This window comes from Myotis yumanensis, unplaced genomic scaffold (genome assembly GCF_028538775.1).
Source record: "Myotis yumanensis isolate MYYU_CA2020_CCGP unplaced genomic scaffold, mMyoYum1.0.hap1 SCAF_11, whole genome shotgun sequence".
NCBI classification, from domain to species: Eukaryota; Metazoa; Chordata; class Mammalia; order Chiroptera; family Vespertilionidae; genus Myotis; species Myotis yumanensis.
This window is the reverse complement of record NW_027223762.1, coordinates 44,405,970-44,430,708: the sequence shown is the minus strand read 5'-3', so window position 1 is coordinate 44,430,708 and position 24,739 is coordinate 44,405,970. Positions and strand designations below refer to the sequence as shown.

General features: G+C 51.3%; 1 protein-coding gene across 3 annotated transcripts in view; it reads left to right on the top strand.

Moving 5' to 3' along the window:
- SLC4A5 (solute carrier family 4 member 5) overlaps window positions 1–24,739 on the top strand; it is a 73,979-nt gene that overhangs the window by 23,158 nt on the left and 26,082 nt on the right. For all 3 annotated transcript variants that reach the window (XM_070429507.1, XM_070429504.1, XM_070429506.1), the window contains 9 exons: window positions 13,361–13,521; window positions 14,493–14,648; window positions 15,942–16,037; window positions 18,707–18,762; window positions 19,916–20,073; window positions 20,740–20,827; window positions 21,773–21,927; window positions 22,307–22,492; window positions 23,578–23,752. In XM_070429507.1, coding sequence (XP_070285608.1) covers window positions 13,361–13,521; window positions 14,493–14,648; window positions 15,942–16,037; window positions 18,707–18,762; window positions 19,916–20,073; window positions 20,740–20,827; window positions 21,773–21,927; window positions 22,307–22,492; window positions 23,578–23,752 — 1,231 coding nt within the window. The remainder of the gene's footprint in view (window positions 1–13,360; window positions 13,522–14,492; window positions 14,649–15,941; window positions 16,038–18,706; window positions 18,763–19,915; window positions 20,074–20,739; window positions 20,828–21,772; window positions 21,928–22,306; window positions 22,493–23,577; window positions 23,753–24,739) is intronic.

Genomic DNA, 24,739 nt, shown 5'->3' with positions numbered 1-24,739 from the left:
TTTGTCATGCTTTCCTCATTTTGTCAGTCACCTCTCTCGCCTTCCTCAAACTTCCAGGAATTCTTGATGTCCATGGGAGGACATAAATCTGGAGGCAGTTCCGCTGAATGGGAGGTACATGGGGACAGCCACAGAACCCGGGGAGTCTATCCACGTCTGACAAGAGTTGGGAGGACATTCAAATGACCAGGGCCCGTCTGGGCTATTGTGGCTTACTGCCTCTGAGGGGCTAGTGCCTCCCTGAGCAAGTGCCTTTCTTGTTCAAGCGAACAAACAGAAAGAAGGAAAGTTGAGATGGCCTTCTCAGGAGCCCAGTTGGGGGAGGGTGCCTTCTCCCCACCACGGGCAAGGTCTGCATCCAGAACCCCTGGCAATAACTCCCAGAACCAGACTTCCTCGAGGGCCTGTCACTCACACCCACATGGCCCTTGATGCTAAGGCCTCAGGGCCCTCAAAGACCCGATTGTCCATCCCCATCGATAGAACACCCACATATAGTCTCTCAGAGACCCGATTGTCCATCCCCATCGATAGAACACCCACATATAGTCTCTCAGAGACCCGATTGTCCATCCCCATCGATAGAACACCCACATATAGTCTCTCAGAGACCCGACTGCCCATCCCCATCGATAGAACACCCACTTTCTAGAATCCACAGAGCATCCACACTACAGACCCTGCAATGAAACTGATAAACTGCAGATGATGACATTTCTAGAAGGAGGCTCATCCTGAAATACAAAGGTGCCTGCCAGCCACCATCTGCAACTGGTGGGTTTCCCACAAGGCAGGCTTCCCGAGGGCAGCATCTGAGGAGGCCCTGGGAGAGCCTCAGTATAACCTCAACCTGATAGTGAGAGGAAAATGGTGACTGTAACTTAAAATGGTTGAACACAATTCCTGGCAGATCTGAGAGGCAGCAGCTTGAGGGACAACCTGGGGGCAGGAAGCAGTGGGAGGAGAGGAGTCAGGGCCTCCTTCCCGGGAGCCTCCTTAATCTTCTCTCCAGCGCTAACTATTGGGGGTGTGACCAGCAAGCTTCTCGAGAGGCCAGAGGAGGGTTTGACCACTGGCCTCCAAGCCCACCTTGGCCCAGACAGTTGTGCTGGGGACTCCTTCGGGCAAACTGGGATGGTAGAGGTGCTCGGGGCCAGCCTGTTTGAGACCTGTCACCCCCCACAAAAGAACGGGGAGCATTCCCCTCAGCTGACAGGCTGTAGAATCTCCTCAGGGAAGTCAGAGGTCTCAGAAGTTCCCAGAATCCCCAGATCAACACATTCTCGTGGGTTCTGGGCCTCCTTGGAATGACAGGAGAAAATGGTGGGGAGTGGGGCCCGCACCTTACACAGACACGCAGGCCCTGAGGGGGTCCGTGCCCACATCAAAGAGGATGGGGGAGGGGACCCTTTAATAAAAGTACTTAATTTGCGGCAGGAGGGTTTGCTTTATTGAGTTAGGAGATTAACAGTGGAAATCTCAAATCCGCAAGGAATTTTCCTGGCAGTGCTTTGTTGGGGGTTATTAGTTTGGGGGGTGTTCCGGGCCCTTGGATGAGTCACCCGTGGATGAATTTAAGTGGCTTTTTGAGCTCCTCTGGGCCTTGCCCCTCTGTGCATAATGGGGACTGTGTGTAGGCATCATTTTGAATGTGATCAATGCTGGTAGGTCAGGCTGTTCATGAGATAGATTTTTATGAACTCTGGCTCTTCAGCTTTCCCGGGAGGGAACCGCAGCGGCTGCTGGGACTGACCTTGCCTGGAGGGAGGGCTGTGCCAGGTGGGGTGTGGGCAGGCAACCCTCCCCGACAGCAAACAGTTCACCCAGAATTCCATCCTCTCTCAAGCCCAAGTCTGCCTGGGTACAAGGACCGGAAGGGAAGGAGAGTGACCTGAGCTGGAACCTGCCCAAAGTGGAGGGCTCTTTGGTGTTACTCAGAAATACCCCGAGCTGAGGGCCTTCCAAGAGCTCTAAAAGCAAATTTCAAATCCAAGCTGCCTCTGACCTCAACTAAGAGAAGACCAAAAGCATGAAACTGACAAGTTTCCTATGAGACACATAAGCTCTGAGAACACGTGACCAGAGAAGGACAGAGAGAGGGGCCAGAGAAGTGGGTCAGCTTAGTTGGGTCAAACCAGGTTAGGACATTTTCAAAAGCCCTGATTGGTTCTCAGCACGTAGGTGGGGATGCTCCCTCCCTCTGCGCATGGAGAAAGCCTGAGCTTCATCTCAACTCTAAACTGCTCCTGCACACGCTCTTGTGGTTGCCCTCCTACCATCACGATGCTCTTAGTCTGGGACAGAACGCACCCCAGCCCTCTGCTCTCACCACTCACCTGGGGTCACCACTTTGAGGCCAGAGCTGACTACTCCATACATAAAGCAGAGGAGGAAGCAGAGAGCTCTTAGCACAGAAGTCAACACACCTCGTCCATTCATTCAACTCATATTTACTAAGGTTTACTACCTGTAGGCCCTGAGCCAGGAGCTGGAGATACAAAAACCAACACAGCAGATGCCGTTCCTCCTCTCAGTCTAACGAGGCACAGAAGTGGACAGCGGGGCATCTGGTCTGGAGGTCCTCTGAAAGCACAGCACAGTGGGGCCTAAACAGACAAGAGGGGTCAAGGAAGGCGTCAGGAGGGAGAGGTGTTCACCCTGAGACCTGAAGCGTGGGCCAAGGTTAGCCAGGAGAGGGTGCGGAAGGGGGAAGAGGCCCTGGAGCGGGGAAAGCGAGCTCACAGAGGAAGGGGCACAGGGGTCCTGTGGCTGCACTCTAGAGCAGGGGCTGGGATGGCAGTGGCTGGCAGGTCCTGGGCAGGCCATGTGGTGGAGTTTGAACTTGATGCCTAGGCTGCAGAGGTCCACTGAAGGATTTGGGGAGGAAGGGGACAGGATTGTCTGTTTGAAAGCGATCACTCAGGCAAGACCTGGCCAGTTCAGAGGCTGCTTCAGGTGAGAGACGACAAGACCCTGAACCAAGATGTTGGAAGTGGGAATAAAGAAAAGGGGCGGATTGTAGACATATTTTTTTGAGCAGATAATTTAATATTATATATCCTTTTTTAAACTATATTTTTATTGATTTCAGAAAGGAAGGAAAGGGAGAGAGAGATAGAAACATCAATGATGAGAGAGAATCATTGATTGGTTGCCTCCTGCATGCTCCCTACTGGGGATCAGGCCCACAACCTGGGCATGTGCCCTTGACTGGAATTGAACGCAGGACCCTTCAGTCCGCAGGCCAATGCTCTATCCACTGAGCCAAACCAGCTAGGGCTATTATATATCCTTTTAAATACTTTATTTTTAGAGCAGTTTTAGCAGCAAAATTGAGCATACAATACAGAGTTCCCATATGCCTCCTAGCCCCACACATGCATAGTATCCCCCATTATCAACCTCCTCCATGAGACGGGTACATTTGTCACTATTGATGCACCTACACTAACACATCATCAGCACCCAAAGTCCGAAGCCTACATTAGGATTACTCTTGGTGTTGACCCTTCTATGGGTTTGGACACATGATGACATGTAGCTACCATTATAGCATCATATAGTGTCACTACCCTATAATCTGTGTTCTGCCTCTTCATTCCTCTCTCCTCCTTAACCCTGGATCTTTTTTTTATGGAACCTGAGATGTGTCTTAACAGGTAGAATTGACAGGATTTCATGACATGATGCATGGCATGTGGGGGGAGAAGGATAGTCAGGGAGATGGACACCCGGGTTTCCAGTTTGAGCTAGTGGGTAGCTCATGGTAGCAATTTAGGAAGCCCAAGAGCAGCAGGGAGATTTTGTTGTGTTGGGAATGTAGCTTTGTTTTGTTTTGGGGGTTGAGGATGAGTTCCATTTTGGTCATGTTTGAGGACACTCCAAGTGGAGGGGTCCTCCTGCAGGCGTGTGGCAGGTCACCATGTAGACACAGAGGCCTGGAATTCAGCCTCAAGATGGACATCAGCCCCATGGGAAAGGGTACCGTGGCCTTTCTGTGAAGTGAGGAGAACGCCCAGGACAGAGCCCCTAAGAACACTAACATTTCAGGGATGGACAGAGGAAGCAGAACCCACAGAGGAGACTGAGCAGGCGCAGCTGGAGCCAGAGGGGAACCAGGGCAGGGAGACATTAAGTTAGAGAGAGGAAAGGGCCAACAAGTGGGGAAAGAACTGAATAGTATGCACAGGATGGAGAGACCGGACAGTTTCGAGGGAAGGATGGGAGTAGAGGATGGAGAAGAGAGTCAGAAGGATGAAGGTGGATTCAGTTGAACAGTTTTTCCAAGATGTTCTTCTGTGAGGGCAGGAGTTTGAGAAGTCTTTCCATGGGAACGTGGGGTCAAGGAGGCTTTTGTTTCTTGATTTTTGAGGGTGAAAGAGATGTGAGCCTACTGAAGGCTGACAGAAAGGGCCCAGATGAAAGAAAGTGGTTTACAGATGCAAGAAGGGAAGGGCTGCTGGATGGAGGATGCAGGGCCCTGGGAGCAGGTTTTGGGGCTCCCACAGCCAAGAAGGCCCTGCCTCTCCCCAGTGACAGGGCTGAAGGAGAAGAGGGCAGGGCGCCTGCAGTGAGGTTTGGGAGCTCCCAGCAGCGTTTAGAGAGTTCTGGGCTGGTGATTTCCAGACTGGTCTCTCATTTAAGAAGAGTGAGGAGTGGAGCGCTGGCTGAGGAGTTGCAGCTTGCCAAATGGTCCCGAGGCAGGTGAGCAGCCCCAGCCGTGGCCGTCCTGTCTTATTGCAGTGGAGCCACGCATGGAGACTTACGGTCAGAAGAACGTTTTTAAAGGCTTGGTGCTTATCTACCACCATCGTACTACTTGTCATTATCAAGCTACTTTCATATCCAATATCACACACGGTCCTTCCTTCTCCCTCCACTAGTCAAACACTGATATCCGATGCTTATGCTGGGCAAGTGGGAAGACGTCATTTGTATGAATCAGAACCTGGATCAAGTTCTAGGCAGAAGTGGGCAAGGTGCCCCCAGGCCTCAGAGGCCCCGGTTCCAGCCAGCGCTCCCACCTTTGAGCTGTGTGAACCCAGAATGGGGTTGTGCTAGGGCATGCGTTCCCCCAGAGACTTAGTGATCACTCGCAGTGAGCACAGCTTGGAAAGGGCGTCATGAGGCCTAGCAGACCAGAGGGGCCGCCTTCAAAGGGCCTGCAGTGAGGTCGGGGATGCACCAGTCCACTGCCACGGAGACCGCACGCAGTGGTGCGAGGCCACCAAACAGTGGACCGGGGTTGGTCAGATCAGATGAGCTGGTCACTGAGTATGACAGGAAGGCTAGTTAAGTGAGGAGAGAGGGCAGGATGCTCCCATACCTGGCTGGAGCCCCTCAGAGCCCCTGGAGGCTGGTCATCAGGAGAGACCACCTCCCCCCAACAGAGGACATCCTTGCAGTTGTCAGGAGAGGAGAAACCCCACCGTCAGACCACCTTGCCAGCCAAGCACCCGCAGAATACAGGGGGACCTCATGGTGCCCAGGGCAGTCAGGTCTCTCAAGGGCTGGGCTCAGGGCACCAGGCTGCCCTCTTTCTCTACCTCTTTCTGGGCATCTTCGTTCCTCTTCTGCGGCGGGCTTCTTCTGCTGGCCTCTGCCCTTGGCCGTTCCTCAGCCTCCACGTCTGCATCTGCTCTACTCAAGGGATCATCCCAGAGTTGCTGGCTGCTCCTCAATCCCAATCCCATTTCTTGATTCTTCCAAGAGAATCTGATTTGCCCATCTTTGGTTGTCTCATCACTGTGACCCAGATCAGACTTTCAGAGAAGGAAGGAGAGGACTGGCCATGGCCTGGGAACACATCCCCCTGGATGGCAGCAGAGCTTGGGAGGGGGGGGATGCAAAACCGTCCACAGACTGTCCTAAACCCTGGAGGACCTTCTAGGAGAAATGGACAAGACAGAATAGCAGTAAGGAGTTTGAACGTACATACTTATCTCATACTAGGTCATAGCAATGAAATCATTTTTATTTTATTTTATTTAAAAAAAACTATTTTTATTGATTTCAGAGAGGAAGGGAGAGGGAGAGAGAGATAGAAACATCAATGAGGAGGGAGAATCATTCATCAGCTCCCTCCTGCACGCCCCCTACCGAGGCATGTGCCCTGAAATGAACCGTGACCTCCTGGTTCATCGGTCGATGCTCAACCACTGAGCCACGCCGGCTGGGCTTGCCCCACACACTTCCTACCACTCTTGGTATTGACTGCACAGCAACTTCCTCTAATCGCTTCTGTGACTGAGTCACTAGTCACAGGAAAGGCCCCAGCTGTGACCCCCTTTGTGTGACAGAGCTGCTCACTGTGACTCTCTGAGGTTCTGTTCAGCGGCATCCCAGCTGGGATCGAGTTTCCCGACACGGCCCCGGCTCAGACAAAGTCCCCGGGAGGCCTTCTCCAGCCCGGACACTTTCTTCCCACTTGACCTGCTTCTCCAACTCTAATTCCCCACTTTCTGAAGCCAACTGCGGCGTAAAGGTCACTTTGCAATGAGCTGCTTGGGATTATACATTAACCGCTTTTTAAAGAGCCCATTCCTTTATTCATTCTGAAAAGGGATTAACCATTTTATCATGCGAAGTTCGAGTTTATGCAAATGTAGTATGTGGTAGAATGAGCCCCGTGTACCCTCCACCCAGCATCAATGGTTACTGGCTGACTCTAGCCCCATCCACTACCCTGGACCCACACACTGGATGCTGCTGACACAAACCCTCACACCATATCATTCCATCTGTAAACATTTCAGTATGTGTCTTTAAAAGATAAGGCCCCTTTCTTTTCCAATTACTTTTTATTGTAGTAAAATGTACTTAACATAAAATTTACCATCTTGACTATTTTTAAGTGTATATATTAGTGGTATTAAATGCATTCATAATGTTGTGTAACCACCACCGTCCATCTCCATAGCTCTCTTTACCTTATAAAACTGAAACTCTATGACCATTAATCACTAACTCCTCACTCCCGCCTCCCTCCAGCCCTTGGAAACCACCATTCCACTTCCTGCCTCTATGATTTTGACACTTCTAAACGCCTCATATAAGTGGAACCATACAGCACAGATATCTCTTCCAGACTCTGTTTTCAACTCTTTGGGTAAAGACCTCTTTTTTATTACAGTCACAGTAGCACTGGCACATCATTCTCGTTTTATTTAATTTTTATGAGAGAGAGAGAGAGAGAGAGAGAGAGAGAGAGAACCACTGACTGGTTGCCTCCGGCATGCGCCTCAACCAGGGGTGGGGAGCAAACCCGAGATCCTTGGGTGTGCGGGCTGACGCTCTAACCACTGAGCACACCAGCCAGGGCTGTCGCATCATTTTTTAAAAATGACAGGAATTTCTTATTTTCATCAAATTATCCAGGCAGTATCCATGTTCCCCAAATTATCTCATGTTTTTTTTAAAAAATATGATTCATCCACACATTGCATTTGGGAGATATATTTATTACGTTATTTTTAATCTACAGTTTCCTCCTTCTTTATTGTTCCCTTGCAGTTGCCGTTATTGCTAAAGAAAGTGCATTATTTGCCTTGTATGGTTTTCCATCTTCTGGGTTTTGGTCATCGTGTCCCTGTGCTGGTGTTTCGCCGATTCCCTGGCCCCTCTGTTTCCTCTAAAGTGATGGTTGGGTTCAGTCTTCTGATTCCCGTCTGACATGTTCACACATGACTGTTTCATAGGCGGTGGTGCCTGCTTCCATCGGGAGGCAGCTCCTGCCTGGCCGACCTTTGCGTGTCCGTCTGCGACAATCCTAGACTATCGCCCTCGCTGCTTAGGTCATTCTGGGTCTTCTAAAGCACTCCTACACCCCACGGTTGTTGGGCTGTCTTTTTCTCAGGCGTTTCCTCATAGCCAGAGTGATCAGTGAGGCCTTGCGACCCTCAAGCAGGAGGGCACCAGCATTTAATGAGCTCTGCTCTGGGCAGGGGACAGAAGGGACAGCAGAGAAGAAAGGGTTCCTGTCCTCCAGTAGTTTGATGTCTATTTGGGGAGGCAGGTACAGATGCTTCTCAACTGACCGTGGGGTCAAGTCCCAATAAATCCATCTTGCAAGAGGCTGTGCAGGGACAGTGTGACTATATTGCAAGTTGAAAATATTGTAAGTTAGACATGCATTTAACCTGCTGGACATCACAGCTGAGCCTCGCCCACCTTAAATGTGCTCAGAACACTGACACGCCCACAGCGGGGCAGTTACCTTGAGGGTCATCTCAAGAGCGAGTGCCTTCCTCTTCTCACCGGAAGCAGGAGACACACACGGGCACTTTGTGGACATGATGAGACGGGAAAACACAAAAATAATGTCCCCAAAATGCTGGCAACACAGTACACAGTAGACTGGTTGTTTACCCTGGTGATAGCTTGGCTCCCGGGGAGCTGGGGCTCGCTGCTGCTGCCCCCCCCCCGCCCCCCAATCATGAGAGTATCGTAGCGGGCAGCATCGCTAGCCTGGGAAAAGACCGAAATTAAAAATTCCAAGTATGGTTTCTAGTGAATGCCTATCACTTCTGCACCATTGTCAAGTCAAAAACTCGAAAGTCAAACCATTGGAAGTCGGGACCATCTGTTTGTACCAAACAATGGGAAAACAGGATCGACTGTAATTAGTGATTTTAGCCTCTGAGCCCCAGAAGTCAGGGATTTTACCTAGAAACACCTGCAGCAGAGTTGCCTGGGTCCCATCCAGATATTCGGATGTGAATTGAGCCATGATATGATCTAGACCTGTAGATTTAAAAGCATGTTAGCTATGTTTATGTGCAACCAAGTTTAAGAATCGGCATTCCAGGAGAGTGTGGTCCCCAGAGCAGCAGCAGCAGCAGCACCAAGGAACTTGTTAAAAATGTCCACATGCTTGGCGTTCCCTCCCCTCCACCCCAGACCCATGGAATCAGGAAGCTGGAATCTGCATTTTCCCAAGGCTGTCAGATGATCCTGATGCATACTTAAGATCAAAGCCCTGTCCCAGGTGATTGTTACAGGAGAAATAAGGGGGATGACTGGGAGGCTTTTACTAGTAGAGGAGATGGCACTCTTGCCAGGCGATGGAAGAAGAAGGGATCGGATCTGGAAAAGAAGGAAGAGGACATTCTACTGCAGAGACCTATGATCCTTGAAGGTGACCTGCCTGGGTGCTTGTTAGAAATGCAGAATCTTGGACCCCATCCTGGGCCTGCTAAATCAGAATATGCATTTTAACAAGATCCCCAGATGATCTGTAGGCACAATAAAACAAAAGTGGCCCTGGCCAGTCTGCTCAGTGGTTAGAGAGTCAGCCTGTGGACCAAAGGGCCTCGGGTTTGGTTCCCGATCAAGGGCATGTATCTGGGTTGCAGGTTCTCCCTGGCACTGGGCCACGTGTGGCACATGCAGGAGGCAACCAATAGCTGTGTGTCTCTCACATGGATGTTTCTCTCTCTCTCTCTCTCTCTCTCTCTCTCTCTCTTCCACCTCCCTTTCACTCTTTCTAAAAATCAATGGAGTAAATATCCTCAGGTGAGAATTTAAAAGAAAAAAAAGAAAGAAAGAAACATGGCCGTACTAGAAAAGAGTCTCCGGATTTGGGGTTCCACTCTCACCAGGTGTTCTCAGAGCCACCCTGAGGGATAGAGGCCACGTCCCCTCTGGCGTAAGGAGGATGGGACCATGTGCCCAGAGCGGCTTGCCTGCAGTGGGAACCCAGACAGGTCCAATTACCCCTCGTCATACAGATCTATATGGTTGCAGAGCAAGGGCTCCTCAACCTCAGGGCGCAGTCCAATAACCTAGGAGCTTCCATGGCCAGGCTGCTCCTGATGGGCCACCACCCAGGCTTCAGTATTTTCAAATCCCTCCAGGAAATGCTAACAGGTGGCCAGCGCTGGAAACCTCTGTTGCAGGGTTTGGGTCCCCCATGTGTCCATGTTCCACTCAAGGTCAAAGTGAGCTCTGTTTCTAGCTGTCGCCATTCAAAACACAAAATTGATGTTCTCTGGAACTAAACAGAACCACCACTTGCCCTCCTTTTCAAACCAGAGAATAAAAATTTGGTTTTAGAGAAAGAAAAAAAACACCCCACAAAATAGAGTTCCAGTTCGCAGGCTTGCTGTTTCAACATCTTGATCCCCAAAATAGTTGCAAGGAGAACCAGAGAGGTGTTCCTCCTGAAGTCCTCCAGTACTTTTGAAGTCGTCATGTGAATTTTTGGAAATCAAGTTAGGGGTGCCAGCAGCAGAAATCTAGTTCTGGCATTTACCCTGGGCCCGGGAATGGGTAACCTGGCTTTTCTGCAGACGGCTCGGGTGGGTCGGTGCTCTCGTCTGTTTGGGTGTAGAACTGATGTTTTGTAGGTGCCTGACACAGTGGAGGGGGAGAGGATGGGCTGTCCTTGCTATCTGGAGTTAAGAAGAGGGTGTTTCAAAGAAGAGGTGTGCTCTCACCCCCTCCTTCCAGGGGAGGTGCGTTTGGGCAGGTGGAAAGCTGAAGAAGGGGATGTCGTGGAGAGAGCTGCCTGGAATGTCCCCCAGGATGTTTAGGAAACAGTGTAGAGAGAAATCAACTCAAGTGCACTGGGACACGTCACCTGTGGGTGAATAGAGAGGCGGGACTGCGGGGGTGGGGGGGCGATGGTGCGGGGCAGGGTAAGGCCACGAAGTCGCAATAGCATCTTCAGTGACAAAATAACAGTATAATTTATTTTGTGTATTTTTAAAAGTATTTTTTATTGAATTCAGAGAGGGAGGGAGAGGGATAGAGAGATAGAAACACCAATGATGAGAGGGAATCATTGATCGGCTGCCTCCTGCACGCCCCACACTGAGGATTGAGCCCACAACCCAGGCATGTGCCCTGACGGGAATTGAACCGTGACCTCCTGGTTCAGAGGTTGACTCTCAACCACTGAGCCATGTCGGCTGGGTTATTTTGTGTATTTTTGAGAGGGAAAAAAGGGCGATGTGATTGTTGAGTAGAAGAAAGACTCTCAGGGAGAAAGTGGGCATCCTCTTGACCAAAACATTTGAACTTGTTCTTTCATCTCTTCCTTGCAAATCCTTATGCTACTACAATGCTTAGAAAAACTTTGGATTGGTATCGTACAGACTTGGGTCTGCTATCATTCAAACAGCGTTCCCCCAAATAGATCTCCCCATTTAAAAAGTTAGCAGCACTTTGGTGAGTCTCCGAGGCAAGTGTCTGCGTGGTCTCTGCTCCAGCCCCTGTGTTTTAGGTCTTCATCTCCCAGGTCTCCTCTAATCACACCTCCCCATCCTGTGTCCCTTCAAGCCCTCAGGCCTCACCAGGTGCCCGGTTAACTGATCTCAAATAAAGATATTAAATCAGAACGTTAAATATTGATAATACAAAGTACTCATGCAATTGTGTCAAGAGGGAATCTGGCAAAGGAAACGATATTCAACTCCATTAGTAACCAAAAGAATGCAAATGTAACATGATTTTCAGTTCCAGAACAAAGGTGAAAAAAACAGCAACACTAGAGTTTGGGGGACTTCAGAGAAATGTGAGGTGGTCTGGACGTTGGTGGAAGTGTAAATTGGCACAATTTCTGGAGAACAGTTTGGCAATGTATGCCATATACTTAGAAATATGCAGACTGCAATTTCACCTCGGAGAGCTTATTCTAAGGAAATTATTGGGCAGGGGCCAAGGATACTCAAACCAACCTATTTATAATACAGAATAATTAGAAATAATCTAAATAAATGTCCACCAAGTGAGGATTATTTGTATCAATTATGGTCCATTCAGACAACGAGGTACCAAAGAGACTTTAAAATGATATCAATTTAATAAACATGAAAGGATGTCCATGAGATATTACCCCCATGGTGTCAATAATGTAAAATTGTGTGTGCACACATGTGAGTTCATGCACACAGAGATCTACAATGATAGTCATCAAAATATCCACCATGGTGTCTTCTGGTTGGGAGAGCTTTGAATGCCTTTACCTTCTTATTTTTTATTGTTTCTAAAATTTCGAAAGCAATGTGTCCTGACCTGGAATCAAACCGTGACCTCCTGTTAAGAGGTCAAGGCTCAACCACTGAGCCACGCTAGCTGGGCAGGTTGGTCATCTTTAGAACAACTCCTCCATCAAAACCCAAATTCCCATGGGGGTCCAGGTTGTTTTCATGATCCCTTTGTCTGTCTCTGGACTGGAACTGCACGTTTTAATGACTGAAGCTTTTTAGAAAGTTTTATATCTACTAGAATCATGTCCCATCCCCATTCTTCTCCTTTTTCAGACTTTCCCCACCATTCTCAGACGGCACCGTTTTCAGAGGAACTTTAGAATTAGGTAGTCACGGTCCACAGCACTCCCTTGGGGGTTTGATTGGAATAGCTGGAAGCTCCCCACTATTTTGGGGCTGACATCTTACAGAGCTGCGCTCCAGGTAGCTCTTCAGGCGATCCGGTGCTGCCCCCTGCAGGGAGGCCCAGGCAGGTGCTACTTCTGTCCAGGCCTTACCACTCAGCCCGCTCCACCCAGCTGATTCCAAGGCTTCTAGAAAGGACAAATTCTCACACATCCGTGGTCTAGCGTCTTTCCTTCCCCAGCTGACATTTGGATTTTAACCTGAACGTTCAGGATAAAAGTCTAGGGCACATGCTTGGGAACCACAGGTCCTGCCGTAGAACCCGTCAGGAAATGCTCCCAGCAACCACACCCCATGAGGCAGACACTGCACACACGAGTGACCAGCCCCAGGTAACCAGGTTCCAACGGGAACTTTAACAGCTTTGTTGTTCTAGAACACCGTAAAGTTCCCTCATTGTAAGTGTGCGGTTAAAGGGTTTTTAGTACCTGTGCAAAGGGGTGCAGCCGTCACCAAGTCCCGCTTCAGAGCATGCCCACCACCCCTGCAAAGGACCCCTGTGCCATTTGTGGTCATCCCCTGGATGCCACTTTGCTCTGAGCACGACAGCACCAGGAGGAGTGGGGACAGGGAGGGGGTCTCTGAGAGATCCTCCACCTGTGAGTCTAGATCTAGACTCTAGAGCAGCGGTTCTCAACCTGTGGGTCGCGACCCCTTTGGCGGTCGAACGACCCTTTCACAGGGGTCGCCTAAGACCATCCTGCATATCAGATATTTACATGCCGATTCATAACAGTAGCAACATTACAGTTATGAAGTAGCAACGAAAATAATGTTATGGTTGGGTCACAACATGAGGAACTGTATTTAAAGGGCCAGAAGGTTGAGAACCACTGCTCTAGAGCCAACGCCCCAACGCCAAGCACAGAATAACTTGCAGGCCAACACCCTCTCCTGAGGAGACCCAGGTAGGGGCCCCTCCTAAGGACCCTGGCCACGCTGAGCCCCATCCTTACCCCTCCCAGGTGGATAAAGTTTGAAGAAAAGGTGGAGGAAGGAGGTGAACGCTGGAGCAAGCCCCACGTGGCCACACTGTCCCTGCACAGCCTCTTTGAGCTCCGGACCTGCCTGCAGACGGGAACGGTGCTGCTCGATTTGGACAGCGGCTCCTTACCACAGATCATAGGTGAGTGGGGACCACGGAGGCCCCCAAAACCAGGGCAGCTCTCCCCCTCCCGCCTCCTGCCCGCCCCAGTCCATCCTCACCTCTGACACTGCCTGATTCCGCAGTGGCTCCAAGGTTCAGTCCCCCGTAGAGTTCCAGCGGAGGGAATGACCACCCTCTGAAATGCAGTGCAGCCGGGGAGAGGGCTTCTCAGTGTAGCTGCAGACGCTGTGGCCTCGGCAACCTGTTTCCCGCAGGGTGAATGGGTCATCCTTCCTCTTTAGGAAATTAGCCCTCATTTCGTGGAGTGGCAAAGGGGGGGGGGGGGGTGGCTTGCCTTGTCATCACTCAAACTTTTTGTGAATTTTGTTCTAGCACATTCAATGGTGCCAGAAGCATTTTGCCCAAAATACTTTCCTAAAGAGAATTCATGTTAGGAATCAAGTCATTTAACCTGGTACTTTTGTGCTTCTAGGGGAACTTCCATATGTATGATTACATTTACTTTAAAAATATTTTTTTACATTGGTTTTTGAGAGAGAAAAAGGAAAAGAGAGCGGGAGAGAGAGAAACATTGATGTGAGAGCGAAACCCTACCAGGGATCAGCCCACAACCCTGCCGGTGACCTGGCTGGGATCCAACCAGCAACCTTTCCCGGCACTGTGCACAGGATGACGCCAGCCAACTGAGCCACACGGGCCAGGGCTGATGTCACTTGCTTTTGACAATAGAATTGATAGAGCAGAGAATGCTACACATGTGCACATGCACCCACACGCGTGCGTGCCCAGGCACACGCACGGACGCGGGCACACCCTTTTGGGCACGGGGAGGTGAGGGTTCGTGATTTGCCCGAGTTTCAGCAGTTTGTGGGTAAAGCCGGGACTCTGCCCACATCCTGCCTCCTTTAGCTCACTTTTTATCCCACAAATAACAGAGGAAACGGAAGACCCCACAACCCTGCTCCTTCTGTCCCGTTCTGTCCCCTTAGATGACGTCATTGAGAAACAAATCGAGGACGGCCTCCTGCGGCCGGAGCTCCGGGAGAGGGTCAGCTACGTCCTCCTGAGGAAGCACCGGCACCAAACCACGAAGCCCATCCACCGTTCCTTGGCGGACATCGGGAAGTCGGTCTCCTCCCCGACCGGTGAGCCGGGCCATGCTGGTGGGCCCTGGGCACGGGGGGGGGGGGGGGGGGGGGGGGGGGGGGGGGCGAGCCCCGGTCAGTGAGAGTCTGGGCACCTTGGAAGCTTCCTGCACTTCACCAAGCTGGAGACATTCTGGGGGTTCCTTAGCCTCCTTCTTTAGCAGGGACCCCAGCCACACCCCGGTGCTGTTCCCACCCCCAGCGCTGAACCATTTCTAGGAGGAGAGTTGATTCTCAGCCTGGGCTGTGCCTTGCGATTCCTGGGGTGGGGGTGGGGGTGGAGGGGTTGGGAGGTGGGTATGGTATGTGTCCTAAAGCCTAGGTCCCACCTGTAGAGTTGTGGTCAGTTGGTCTGGGGTGTGGCCTGGAAACAGGGAATTTAGGAAGCTCTCATGTGCAGTCAGGGTTGTAAATGCTGTAGAGATGGTGTGTTTATGGTAAGGGCTTAAAGTTTTCCCCACTGAGCACCCCCCCAAGAAGAGCCAAGAGCCCGAGAGAAAGTGAAGCACGTCGAGATGGTGGGAGGGGCTGGGCCATCTCAGGGTGCCAGGCCTGGTAAACCTGGCAGCTGGGTCACTCTGATTAGCTGGGGGTGGGGGTGGGGGGCATTGGGGAGAGCGGCTTGTTCCATTCACACATCTCAAACCTGCCACCCTCCATCTTGATATCCCAGAGTTGAGATGCCCAGACACTACTAGCCTTGCTGGACCTCTCAGATAAATGCCGTCATCAGAACAAAGTAGCTAAATAATGAGCCTTGAGGAATTTCTTTAGAACTGCCTGAAATGGGGGAGTGTTTAGTGTATCATAACTGCAGGCACACACGCGGTACCTACCATGTTCCAGCACTGAAGCGTGACTCACTTCATCCTCACGATAACCTGTGACTAGGTACTGTTCTCATCATCCCCATTTGACAAATGAGAAGCCTGGGCACAGAGAGGTTACGTTACTTGCCTAAGGTCACACAGCCAAGCTAGAGGTGCAATCCGGGATAAAGCCAGGCCATCTACAACACCTGTGGCTATTGGATCAATTGGTCATCTCTCTCACTTTCAACAGTACAAATATTTAATCTTGTTCAGACAGTTAACTTGCTTCCAAAAAAAAAAAAAAAAAGCCCCCCAAACAAGAACAAAAAACAGAACAACCAAAAACACCCTCTTCCTGGAAGGAGAACAGACAGGTCTTGTAGCCCAGCTTTATTCAGGAGAAATGACAATACACTTAGTACCACATCGATGGGGAGGCAAACCCAGGCTCCAAAGCAAACCCCTCTGCTCCTCCTCCCAGGTCGAAGCCTAGCCCGGAGCCCCCCAGCCGGCCCCAGCCTACACCGCTCCACCGAGGACCTGCGGGTGCAGCCACGCATAAGCTACGGCCATCTGTGTGAGTGTCCTCTGCCACTGCGCCACAGCGTCTTCGTGACGGCCTGGTCCTGGCTGTGGCAGCCGTGGAATGTTGGCTTTCATATTCTTTCAAAGGCGGAGGAGACAAGCCCAGGGCCTGTCTAGAATTCTCAGGACAGGAGCCAGGAAAATTCTAACTTTCACCGAAAGCTGGTCTACTCTCAGAGCCTAATTTACTACCGTACATTTTTATTTTCCTCACCCGAGGATATTTTTCCATTGATTTTTAGGGAGAGTGGAAGAGAGAGGGAAAGACAGAGAGAAACATCGATATGAGAGAGGCATGTTGATTGGTTGCCTCCTTCACGAGCCCTGATCAGAATCGAACCTGGGACCCTTTGGTCTGCAGGCCGATGCTCTATCCACTGAGCCAACCTGGCTAGGGCTACTACCATAATTTTCTATATAATTATTCTGGAAAAAATGCAGCTCTAAATCAAGTCCTGACATAATCACTACCCAGTCCTATGTGCTAGGCACTTGTAACTTAGTTTATACCTTGGTTTTCATCAAATTGATCATTAGCCCTGTTTTTGGTAAAAAGCCTTCCTAGAAACAGAATTAAAAACATGGGAGGTATCTCCCCTACCCGCCCGCCGCCCCCCCCCCCCCCCCCCCGCCCCCGACAGAGAGTGCTCCCATCACTGGGTGACAGTCTCAAGCCGCCAGGACAATGAAACGCTGCAGTCACAGCCCCTGAGTGCCAGGGAGGTGCCTGGTCGAACACGGGGCTTTTTCAGACAGTTCATCAGAGATGAACAGGACAGGTGAGCTACGAGGCAAAGAAAAGAGGGGACTTGGAAAGTGAAAAGAAAAGGCAGTGTGAAAATAGCAATCCTATTTTCCTTTAAAGACTTTCACTAAAATGCCAAGATATGAGCAAACCAGGCCTGAGGGATGTTTCGGGAGGAGCTGTGGCCCTTGTCCGAGGCCTCAGCTGCAGTGTGTCGTGGGCTTTTTTCTCTATTTGTAGTGACCCTGGGTCCTCATAGTTCCCCCTGGACTTGGTTATTGCACGCAGGGGCGCCAGGGGGCAGCAGTGAGCAGGCGGCGAAGGTCTTCAGTTATTCGCTGTGGATGAGGTCTCCCCTGCGTTGTGCTGCAGGAGTGGGGACCCCAACAAAAGGCATGAATAAGCGCTTACAGCATGTGTGCAGGTGGCGCCCGGGAAAGCTCAGTGAGGAGGGGCTATTCCTGAGTCTTGGGGAATAAATAGGAAGGCGTTTTCCAGGAAGGAGAAGGGTGTTCTGAGCAAGGGAGACAAACAGCAGGTGCAGGAAGGCTGTGGAGGGCGCTGTGTACTCAGGTCTGGATATAGTGGTTCGGTAATGAGGAGTGTCAGGCCTGCGGGAGAGAGGGTCCCACTGAAAGGGCCTCTGTGCCCTGCAGAAAGGCCCAGCCTTTATTCTGATGGCAGAGGGGACCCCAGAGAAGTTTTAAGCAGGGGCAGACCATGATCAGATTTTTATTTGAGATCAGCCCAAATGCGGGCGTGGCAGCGACAGGAGTGGTACGATTGAGCAAGGATGGAGGGCTTGATGTCTCTGGAGGGGACGAGGGCAAAACAGGCCCTCAGGGGAGGCCAGGAGGAGAGGCTCTGAATGGAAGTAAGAGGAGGGGGAGCCAAGGGAGCATGTTCTGGAAGTGAGGGGACACCCAGGCCGCCGAAAGCCAAGAAGTGACAGGTCTGAGAGTGTCCCCTGGGTCTGGCTGAGCTTCTCCTGCCTTAACCAAAGAGGGGAACTATTGAGCAGTTCAAGTAATTCACCACCACTGTTCTTCCCACCTTCCCTCCCTCTGCCAGCCCAAATCCTTAGCCATCTTTAAAGACTGACATGGGGCCTAGCCGGCTCAGCTCAGTGGGTAGAGTGTTGGCCTGTGGACTAAATGGTCCCGGGTTCAATTCTGGTCAAGGGCACATGCCTGGATTGCAAGCTCAATCCCCAGTGGGGAGGCATGCAGGAGAGAGCCGATCAATGATTCTCTCTCATCACTGATGTTTCTCTCTCTCTCTCTCCCTCTCCCTTCCTCTCTGAAATCAATAAAAATATATATAAAAAGAAAAAGATTCACATGGGTCATGGAGGGTGGAGGTGAAACTCGTCTTCTCTCTCCAACAAAGTCCAAGCTTAGTGACACCTCCCCACCCCCAGGGTCTGGCACAGAACAGACATCTTTGTCTCTGCCCAGAAGGTGGTCTCTGTCCAGGAAAAGGGGGTGAGGGTAGAGACAAGAATACAGCAGATTGAGTAGTGAGAAGGGAGAAGTAGAACCCCGGGTCTGGCAACTCTTTTAAGAGAGCCGCCAGCCCTGGCTGTGCAGCTCATTTGGTTAGAGCGTCGTCCTAATAGGCCAAGGTTTTGGGTTCAATCTCTGATCAGGGCACATGCAAGAATCAACTGATGAATGCATAAATAAGTGGAAATACAAATCCATGTTAAGAAATTAAAATTTTAAATAAGAGAGAGAGAGACAGCTGCTATTGGAGGGAAGAAAAGAGAGTGGAGGCCAGCTCAAGGGGGCTGCAGGATTAGGGGAGAGGGGCTCTTCCTTTGCTTATGAAGACGGAAAGCATGTGTAGGGACCCGGGGGAAAGGACCTGAGAGAGCCTGCCTTCCCCTGATGAACCTTCTTTTCCTTCTCTCCTAGGTCACGTCCAGAGCAGAAGCATGAATGATATTCCTCGCACCCAAAACCCAGACCAGGTAGTAAAGCCCTTGCACTGGGCCGCCGTGAGGGGCCAGGGCAGGAAGACGCCTTTGGTTCCACGGGCAGGGAGCCCCTATGGGCAGGGCTCCATTCTCATGAAGGAGCGAGAGTCTCCAGGAAGGACATATGTGTGTGTGGGGCGGGGGCGGCGGGGGGGGAGGAGGGCCCTCTGGGCTGCCTGGTGACTCTGCCCACTCCATTGCTTGGGTGTCGACTGAGCCCCAATTACTGGCTCTGTTCCTGGCCTGGAAGGGATGGGGGGCAGAGAAGCATGCCTCTGAGCTTGGGATTTGTTGGAGAGAGAAGACCAGCACGCAGGGTTTCACCTGCTGTATGGCACACAAGTACCTCTAAAGACGGAGTGGGATTGGGGCTGGTACAGACTCGCGGTGGGGCCTCCCTGGGGGGACAGCAGTGGAGCGGATCGTTTGGACCGCCCAGCAGTGCGTCTTCTCCTTGGCTGGGCCAGGATAAAGGCAGTTCCTGCCTCCGCCAGCCTGGCTGAAATCTCCTGATGAGATTTCCCACAACAGGTTGAGTCCACGTTCTAAGGCCCACAGCCCGGGAACCCTGTGGCTCTGCCCCTTGGGGAAGCCCAGAGGAACCCCCTCAGTTCTAACCATGCACACCTCAAGGGCAGAGTCTCATGGTCCCCTTGCTTGTGCCCCCAGGAGTGGGAAGGAAAGTGACGAAAGAGACCTGAAATTTGGTGAAGACTTCTCAGGAGCTTGGGTGAAGGCCTGGCCTTCGGGGCACCCCAAGTTTGGTAGCAGGTGAAACAAAAACAGTCCCTCACATCAGTATCACAAGGACCATTTGGTGGCCAAATAATAAAAGAACAATAATAACAGCATGGGCCAACACTTAAGACCCACACACTGCACGCGCCACACCATGCATCATGAAGGTCTATATCATCTCCTATCTACTGGGGAGAACATTGGACCTTAAAGCAGTTAAATAACGTGCCCAAGTTCATGCAGCAGAAGCATGACTAGACCCAGACAGTCTGCCGAGAGCCCTTAATTTGGAAGCAGGGGAACTCTTCCAAGTTAGGGCTCCACAGCCATCTGAAGGGGGTGAGGGAGTGAGAGCTGGAACCCCTGCATGTGAGTAACCATGGGCGCCCTGTTTTCCCTCCTTGACCAGCGGAAAAACAAATTCATGAAGAAGATCCCCAAGGACTCAGAAGCCTCCAACGTGCTCGTGGGGGAGGTGGACTTCCTGGACCAGCCCTTCATCGCCTTCGTGCGTCTCATCCAGTCGGCCATGCTTGGAGGGGTGACTGAGGTGCCCGTCCCCACCAGGTGAGGGGCCATTGAAATCTGCCCCCCACGACCGCCTTCAGGCGACGAGCTGTCCATGCAGTCAGCATGCAGTGCTGGTGAAGACACCCCTAAGACAGGGAGGGACAATAGGGAATTGGCTGGGGAGGAAAGTCTTCTCACTTGGGAAGAGTTTTAGAGCGTTTAGTTAAAGCAATCACTCGAAAGCAGGAGCCAACAGCTGGGAGAGATGCTCTTGGTGGCTCTGGGACACCAGAACACAGAAAAGATGCTCAAGGAGAGCTGTGGGAGTGAAGAGGAAATGTCTTTCCAAAACAAACATGGGAGTCAAAAGAGGGAAGGGGCCCAGCTGGTGTGGTTCAGTGGTTGAGCGTCGACCTATGAACCAGGAGGTCATGGTTCAATTTCTGGTCAAGGCACATGCCCGGGTTGTGGGCTCGATTTCCAGTAGGGGGCGTGCAAGAGGCAGCTGATCAATGATTCTCACCAATGTTTCTATCTCTCCCTTTCCCTTCCTCTCTCTGAAAATCAATTTAAAAAAATTTTTTTAAAAAGAAGGAATAGACAAGTTTACAGCCAGTTAAAAAGTTAAGAATGGATACTGTTTGGAGCCAGAGAACCCTTCTCTTCACCTGCTTCTGTTTTTCCTTCTCACTTCCCTCCTCTTCCTCCTTCATCTCCTTGCAGATTTCTGTTCATACTGCTGGGACCTTCTGGGAGAGCGAAGTCCTACAATGAAATTGGCCGAGCCATTGCCACCCTCATGGTAGATGATGTAAGTGGGAACGAGAAACGTATTCCCAATGTCATGGCTCCTGAATCAAGCACTGAGCCTTCACTCATTCATTTATCCAATAGGCACATTGAGTACCTGCTGTGTGCAGGCTCTGTGTAGGTGCTGAGGATTATGAGGATGAGGGAATAGTCATCCTCATAATAGTTGATGCCCTTTAGGAGCGTCAACCGAGTGGGGAGACAGACCTATAATACAGGAAGTCATAGCAGGCTTCACATGAGGGGCTTTAAAGCTACGATGAGCAGGTAGGTAGACCCACTATGAGCCTGGGAGGCAGGCATTCCAGACAAAGGGAACAGGGGCCAAGGTTGGGAGACAGAGAAGCTGGATGGAAGTGGTTCAACGCAGGCTCAGTGTTAGAGCTTCGAGAGCAGGAGGTGTCACAGAGAGGCAGTCAGAGACCACACTGAGCCTGTGGGCGGAGCCGAGAGTGCACACTCCTCCAGGAGTGACGGGGAGCCTAGAGGACTTTAGCCACAGGCAGGATCCCATCAGATCTGCAAGTCAGAACGAACACTCTGGAGACACTGTGGAATGAGGACACCGACCCTCCAAGGATGAAAGGCTAGGAAGTTACAGACAGATTTGAAACAGCTGAGCTTCTCGTGCGGGCTCTGCACAGGTTTTCTAATGAGCGTGCTCTGTGCACAACTGAAAGCAGGAAGGTTGCCACTCAACAAAAGCCCGGCAGTCAGAACTCGGAGGCCTGGCCCTCATATCCAAGAGGGACCAGCTGTCCCCAAGGCTGCTGCTTCCCAGTGGCCTTACGTCCTGCCGGGTGGTGGTTCTCATTTCAAAATCTGAGAGCAAATTGGCAGCAGGAGCAACGGGTCAAAGTGATTTTCTCCCGGCGTGCTCCCGGGACGTGGGTAACAAGGAGACGTCGGCCAGAGAGCTGACCGTTCTCCTCCTCCTCACGGCCAGCTCTTCAGCGACGTGGCCTATAAAGCCCGAAATCGGGAGGATCTGATCGCTGGCATCGACGAGTTTCTGGATGAGGTCATCGTCCTTCCGCCTGGAGAATGGGACCCAAATATCCGAATAGAGCCCCCCAAGAAGGTGCCCTCTGCAGACAAGAGGTGAGTATGTGAATGGAGGGGTGGCGAGGGCAGGGAATGGTACAAGGGAAACTTCAAGTCTGCCCCTTTCTTTTCTCGTTTTGGATTTAAAAGGAAGATGTCACCATATTGGGGTTTATACCTTTTTCCCCCAGTTTCATTTTCTTTATCTCTTAAAAAAATCAGAAGCAAATATGCTGAATTTAAACATCTGTAAAATCTGGGTGACCTGTGTGTGGGTATTGTTCCATCATTTTCCACATTTTTCTCTGTATTTTAAGATATTTTATAATTTTTGTTGGAGAAATAAGAGGTATTCTGGGGACAGTTCTGGGGCGGGGGGGTTGAGCCCTTCCCAGGATTGAGAGCCCCATGTCCCATGTACCCCTTCTTCTTCCAGGAAATCAGTGTTCTCCCTGACGGAGCTAGGCCAGATGAACGGCTCTGTGGCAGGAGGCGGCGCGGCTGCAGGAGGAGGCCCTGGAGGTGGCAGTGGCGGTGGTGGGGTCGGCGGAGGGAGCAGCACAGATGACAGAGAGATGCCGGCCAAGCACGAGATCGGGGAAGAGCTTATCTGGACAGGAAGGTGCCCACCCCAGGCCTGGCATCCTATAGATGCGTCTCCTTCCCACCCTCCCTGCAGGAACCTTCCCCACCTCTCCCTGCAGCGCCCCCTCCGCACCATGAGGTCTGGCCCGGGATCTGGCCATTGCACTCTTTTCTCCCTCATACCCTCAAAGCCCCTCCTGCACCAGCAGAAGGGTTCCCACAGGCGAGGACAGGCGGGACCCAGCACAGGAATGGAGGGACCCAAACTTTTCTTTAGACTCCCCTTGTGACCTCTATTAGCTTTCCAGGGCTGCCACCAGCAAGTGTCACAGACAAGGTGGCTTCAACCACAGAACTTGATTCTCTCACAGTTCTGGAGGCTAGAAGTTCCCGGTCGGAAGGTCAGTAGGGCTGTGCTCCCTCTGAGACCCTGGGGAGAACGCTTCCTTGCGTCTTCCTAGCTTCTGGTGGTGCCGTCAGTCCTCGTGTTCCCTGTCTGCCTCCATTGTCACAAGGCCTTCTCCCTCTTCCGTGTTCACATGGCACTTTCCTCTTCTTATGAGGACACCAGTCATATTGAATGGGGGCCCACACCAATGATCTCATCCTAGCTCCATTGCATCTACAAAGGCCCTGTTTCCAAATGAGGTCACATTCACAGGTGCCAGAGGTTAAGATTCCGAGACGCCTTTTGGGAGAACATAGTGAACCTGTGTTATAATCTGGGTTGTCTCCACCTCGGATTCAGACACAGCTGTGTTTACCGAGCTCAGGTGCCCTGCGGATGTCAGGGACGTGAGGGGGACGGCTGTCTGTGGACCCCAGGGTTTCCATTCCCCGTGGAATGTTAGGTCTACCCCAGGGCATATTCCCATCAGGCCTTCCCCCTCCCATCCAAGCTACTTATGACCACGCTTCTCAGCGGAGATGGCGCCGACCTCAAACTTTCAGTCCTAAGAGAACTCTTTCCTGGTCTTAAACGTTCTGGTGGAAAGATCCTTGCCCCCATCCACTCCTAGTCAAGTCCCCTTCCTCGGGCCAGACTCTGCAGACTTGTTAACAGCCCTGCCCCTGCCCTGGTGTTTGTGGCGAGAAAGCAGCGCTGGGGCCTGTCTTAAGCAGGTGCTTCGGGGGCCTGTGCCTGGATGTCAAGAGGAAGTTGCCCTGGTTCCTAAGTGACTTCTACGATGGCTTCCACATTCAGTCCATCTCTGCCATCCTATTCATCTACCTCGGCTGCATCACCAACGCGATCACCTTTGGAGGGCTTCTGGGGGACGCCACTGACAATTATCAGGTGTGTGTGCAGGACATGCGTGCAAACCTCAGTAAAATCCGCTGCCACTGGGTGGCAGTAAGGAGCTTTGTCCTATAATCTCCAAACCAAGCCTACCATCCAGGCTCAGACCATCGCTTTTAGTAATCCTTTACCCTTCAAAAAGTTAGTAACAAGATCTTAAAAGATCTAAGGCTAAATCATGTTACTAAAGACTAAATTTAAGCATTGTGTAAATCAAACTCTTAAAGGGGAATCATCTGCTCTATTTGATACTTTCCACACTGCTTGAATGAACTTAACACAATTAACAAGTTGTTGATTGTGGCCTTCTCCTCACACTTAAAAAACCCCACCAACCTAAAATTCTTAACTTGGAGTTAAGACATATTTAGAATGATGATAAACTGTTTCCATGACAACACAGGCCTCCCTGGGGAAAACACCCGCTCAGCAGACATGAGTTTGAGCTCCAAACAAGGGTCTTCTCTGAAGGGGGCCCTCGAGAGAGAACCACTAGAAAGCTCAAATCATTAAGGTGAAGACACGTTTTCCCAGATAAATTGAGATGAACCCCTATCGCCAGCCCACACCTCTCTCCTGAGCTGCAGGTCCAATATCCAGCTGCCTCTGGGCCTATCCATATGGGATCCCCCAACTCTCAGGGTCTACATGGCACCCACTATCTTCCCTCCAGACCTGCTGTTCTACCATCACAGCCAGTGACACCATGGTTCACCCCGTTATCCACGTACCAACTCAATAACCCAGCTTCCCCGAGTGGCCCTCATAGCGTAGTCATACCTGCTCTCACACCTCATCTCCCAGTGTTCCCTTCTCAGATCCCTGTCCACCTCACACATTCTGCATTGTTTTCCATCCTTTTTCATCGCTCAGTTCCTCAAAGCCATGCTCCCTTCAGGTCCAGCCTTTGTATACCGTGTTCCCTCTTCCTGGGACATTCTCATCACTCCACTTCCTCTCTGGTCAGTTTTGGGGTATCTGCTT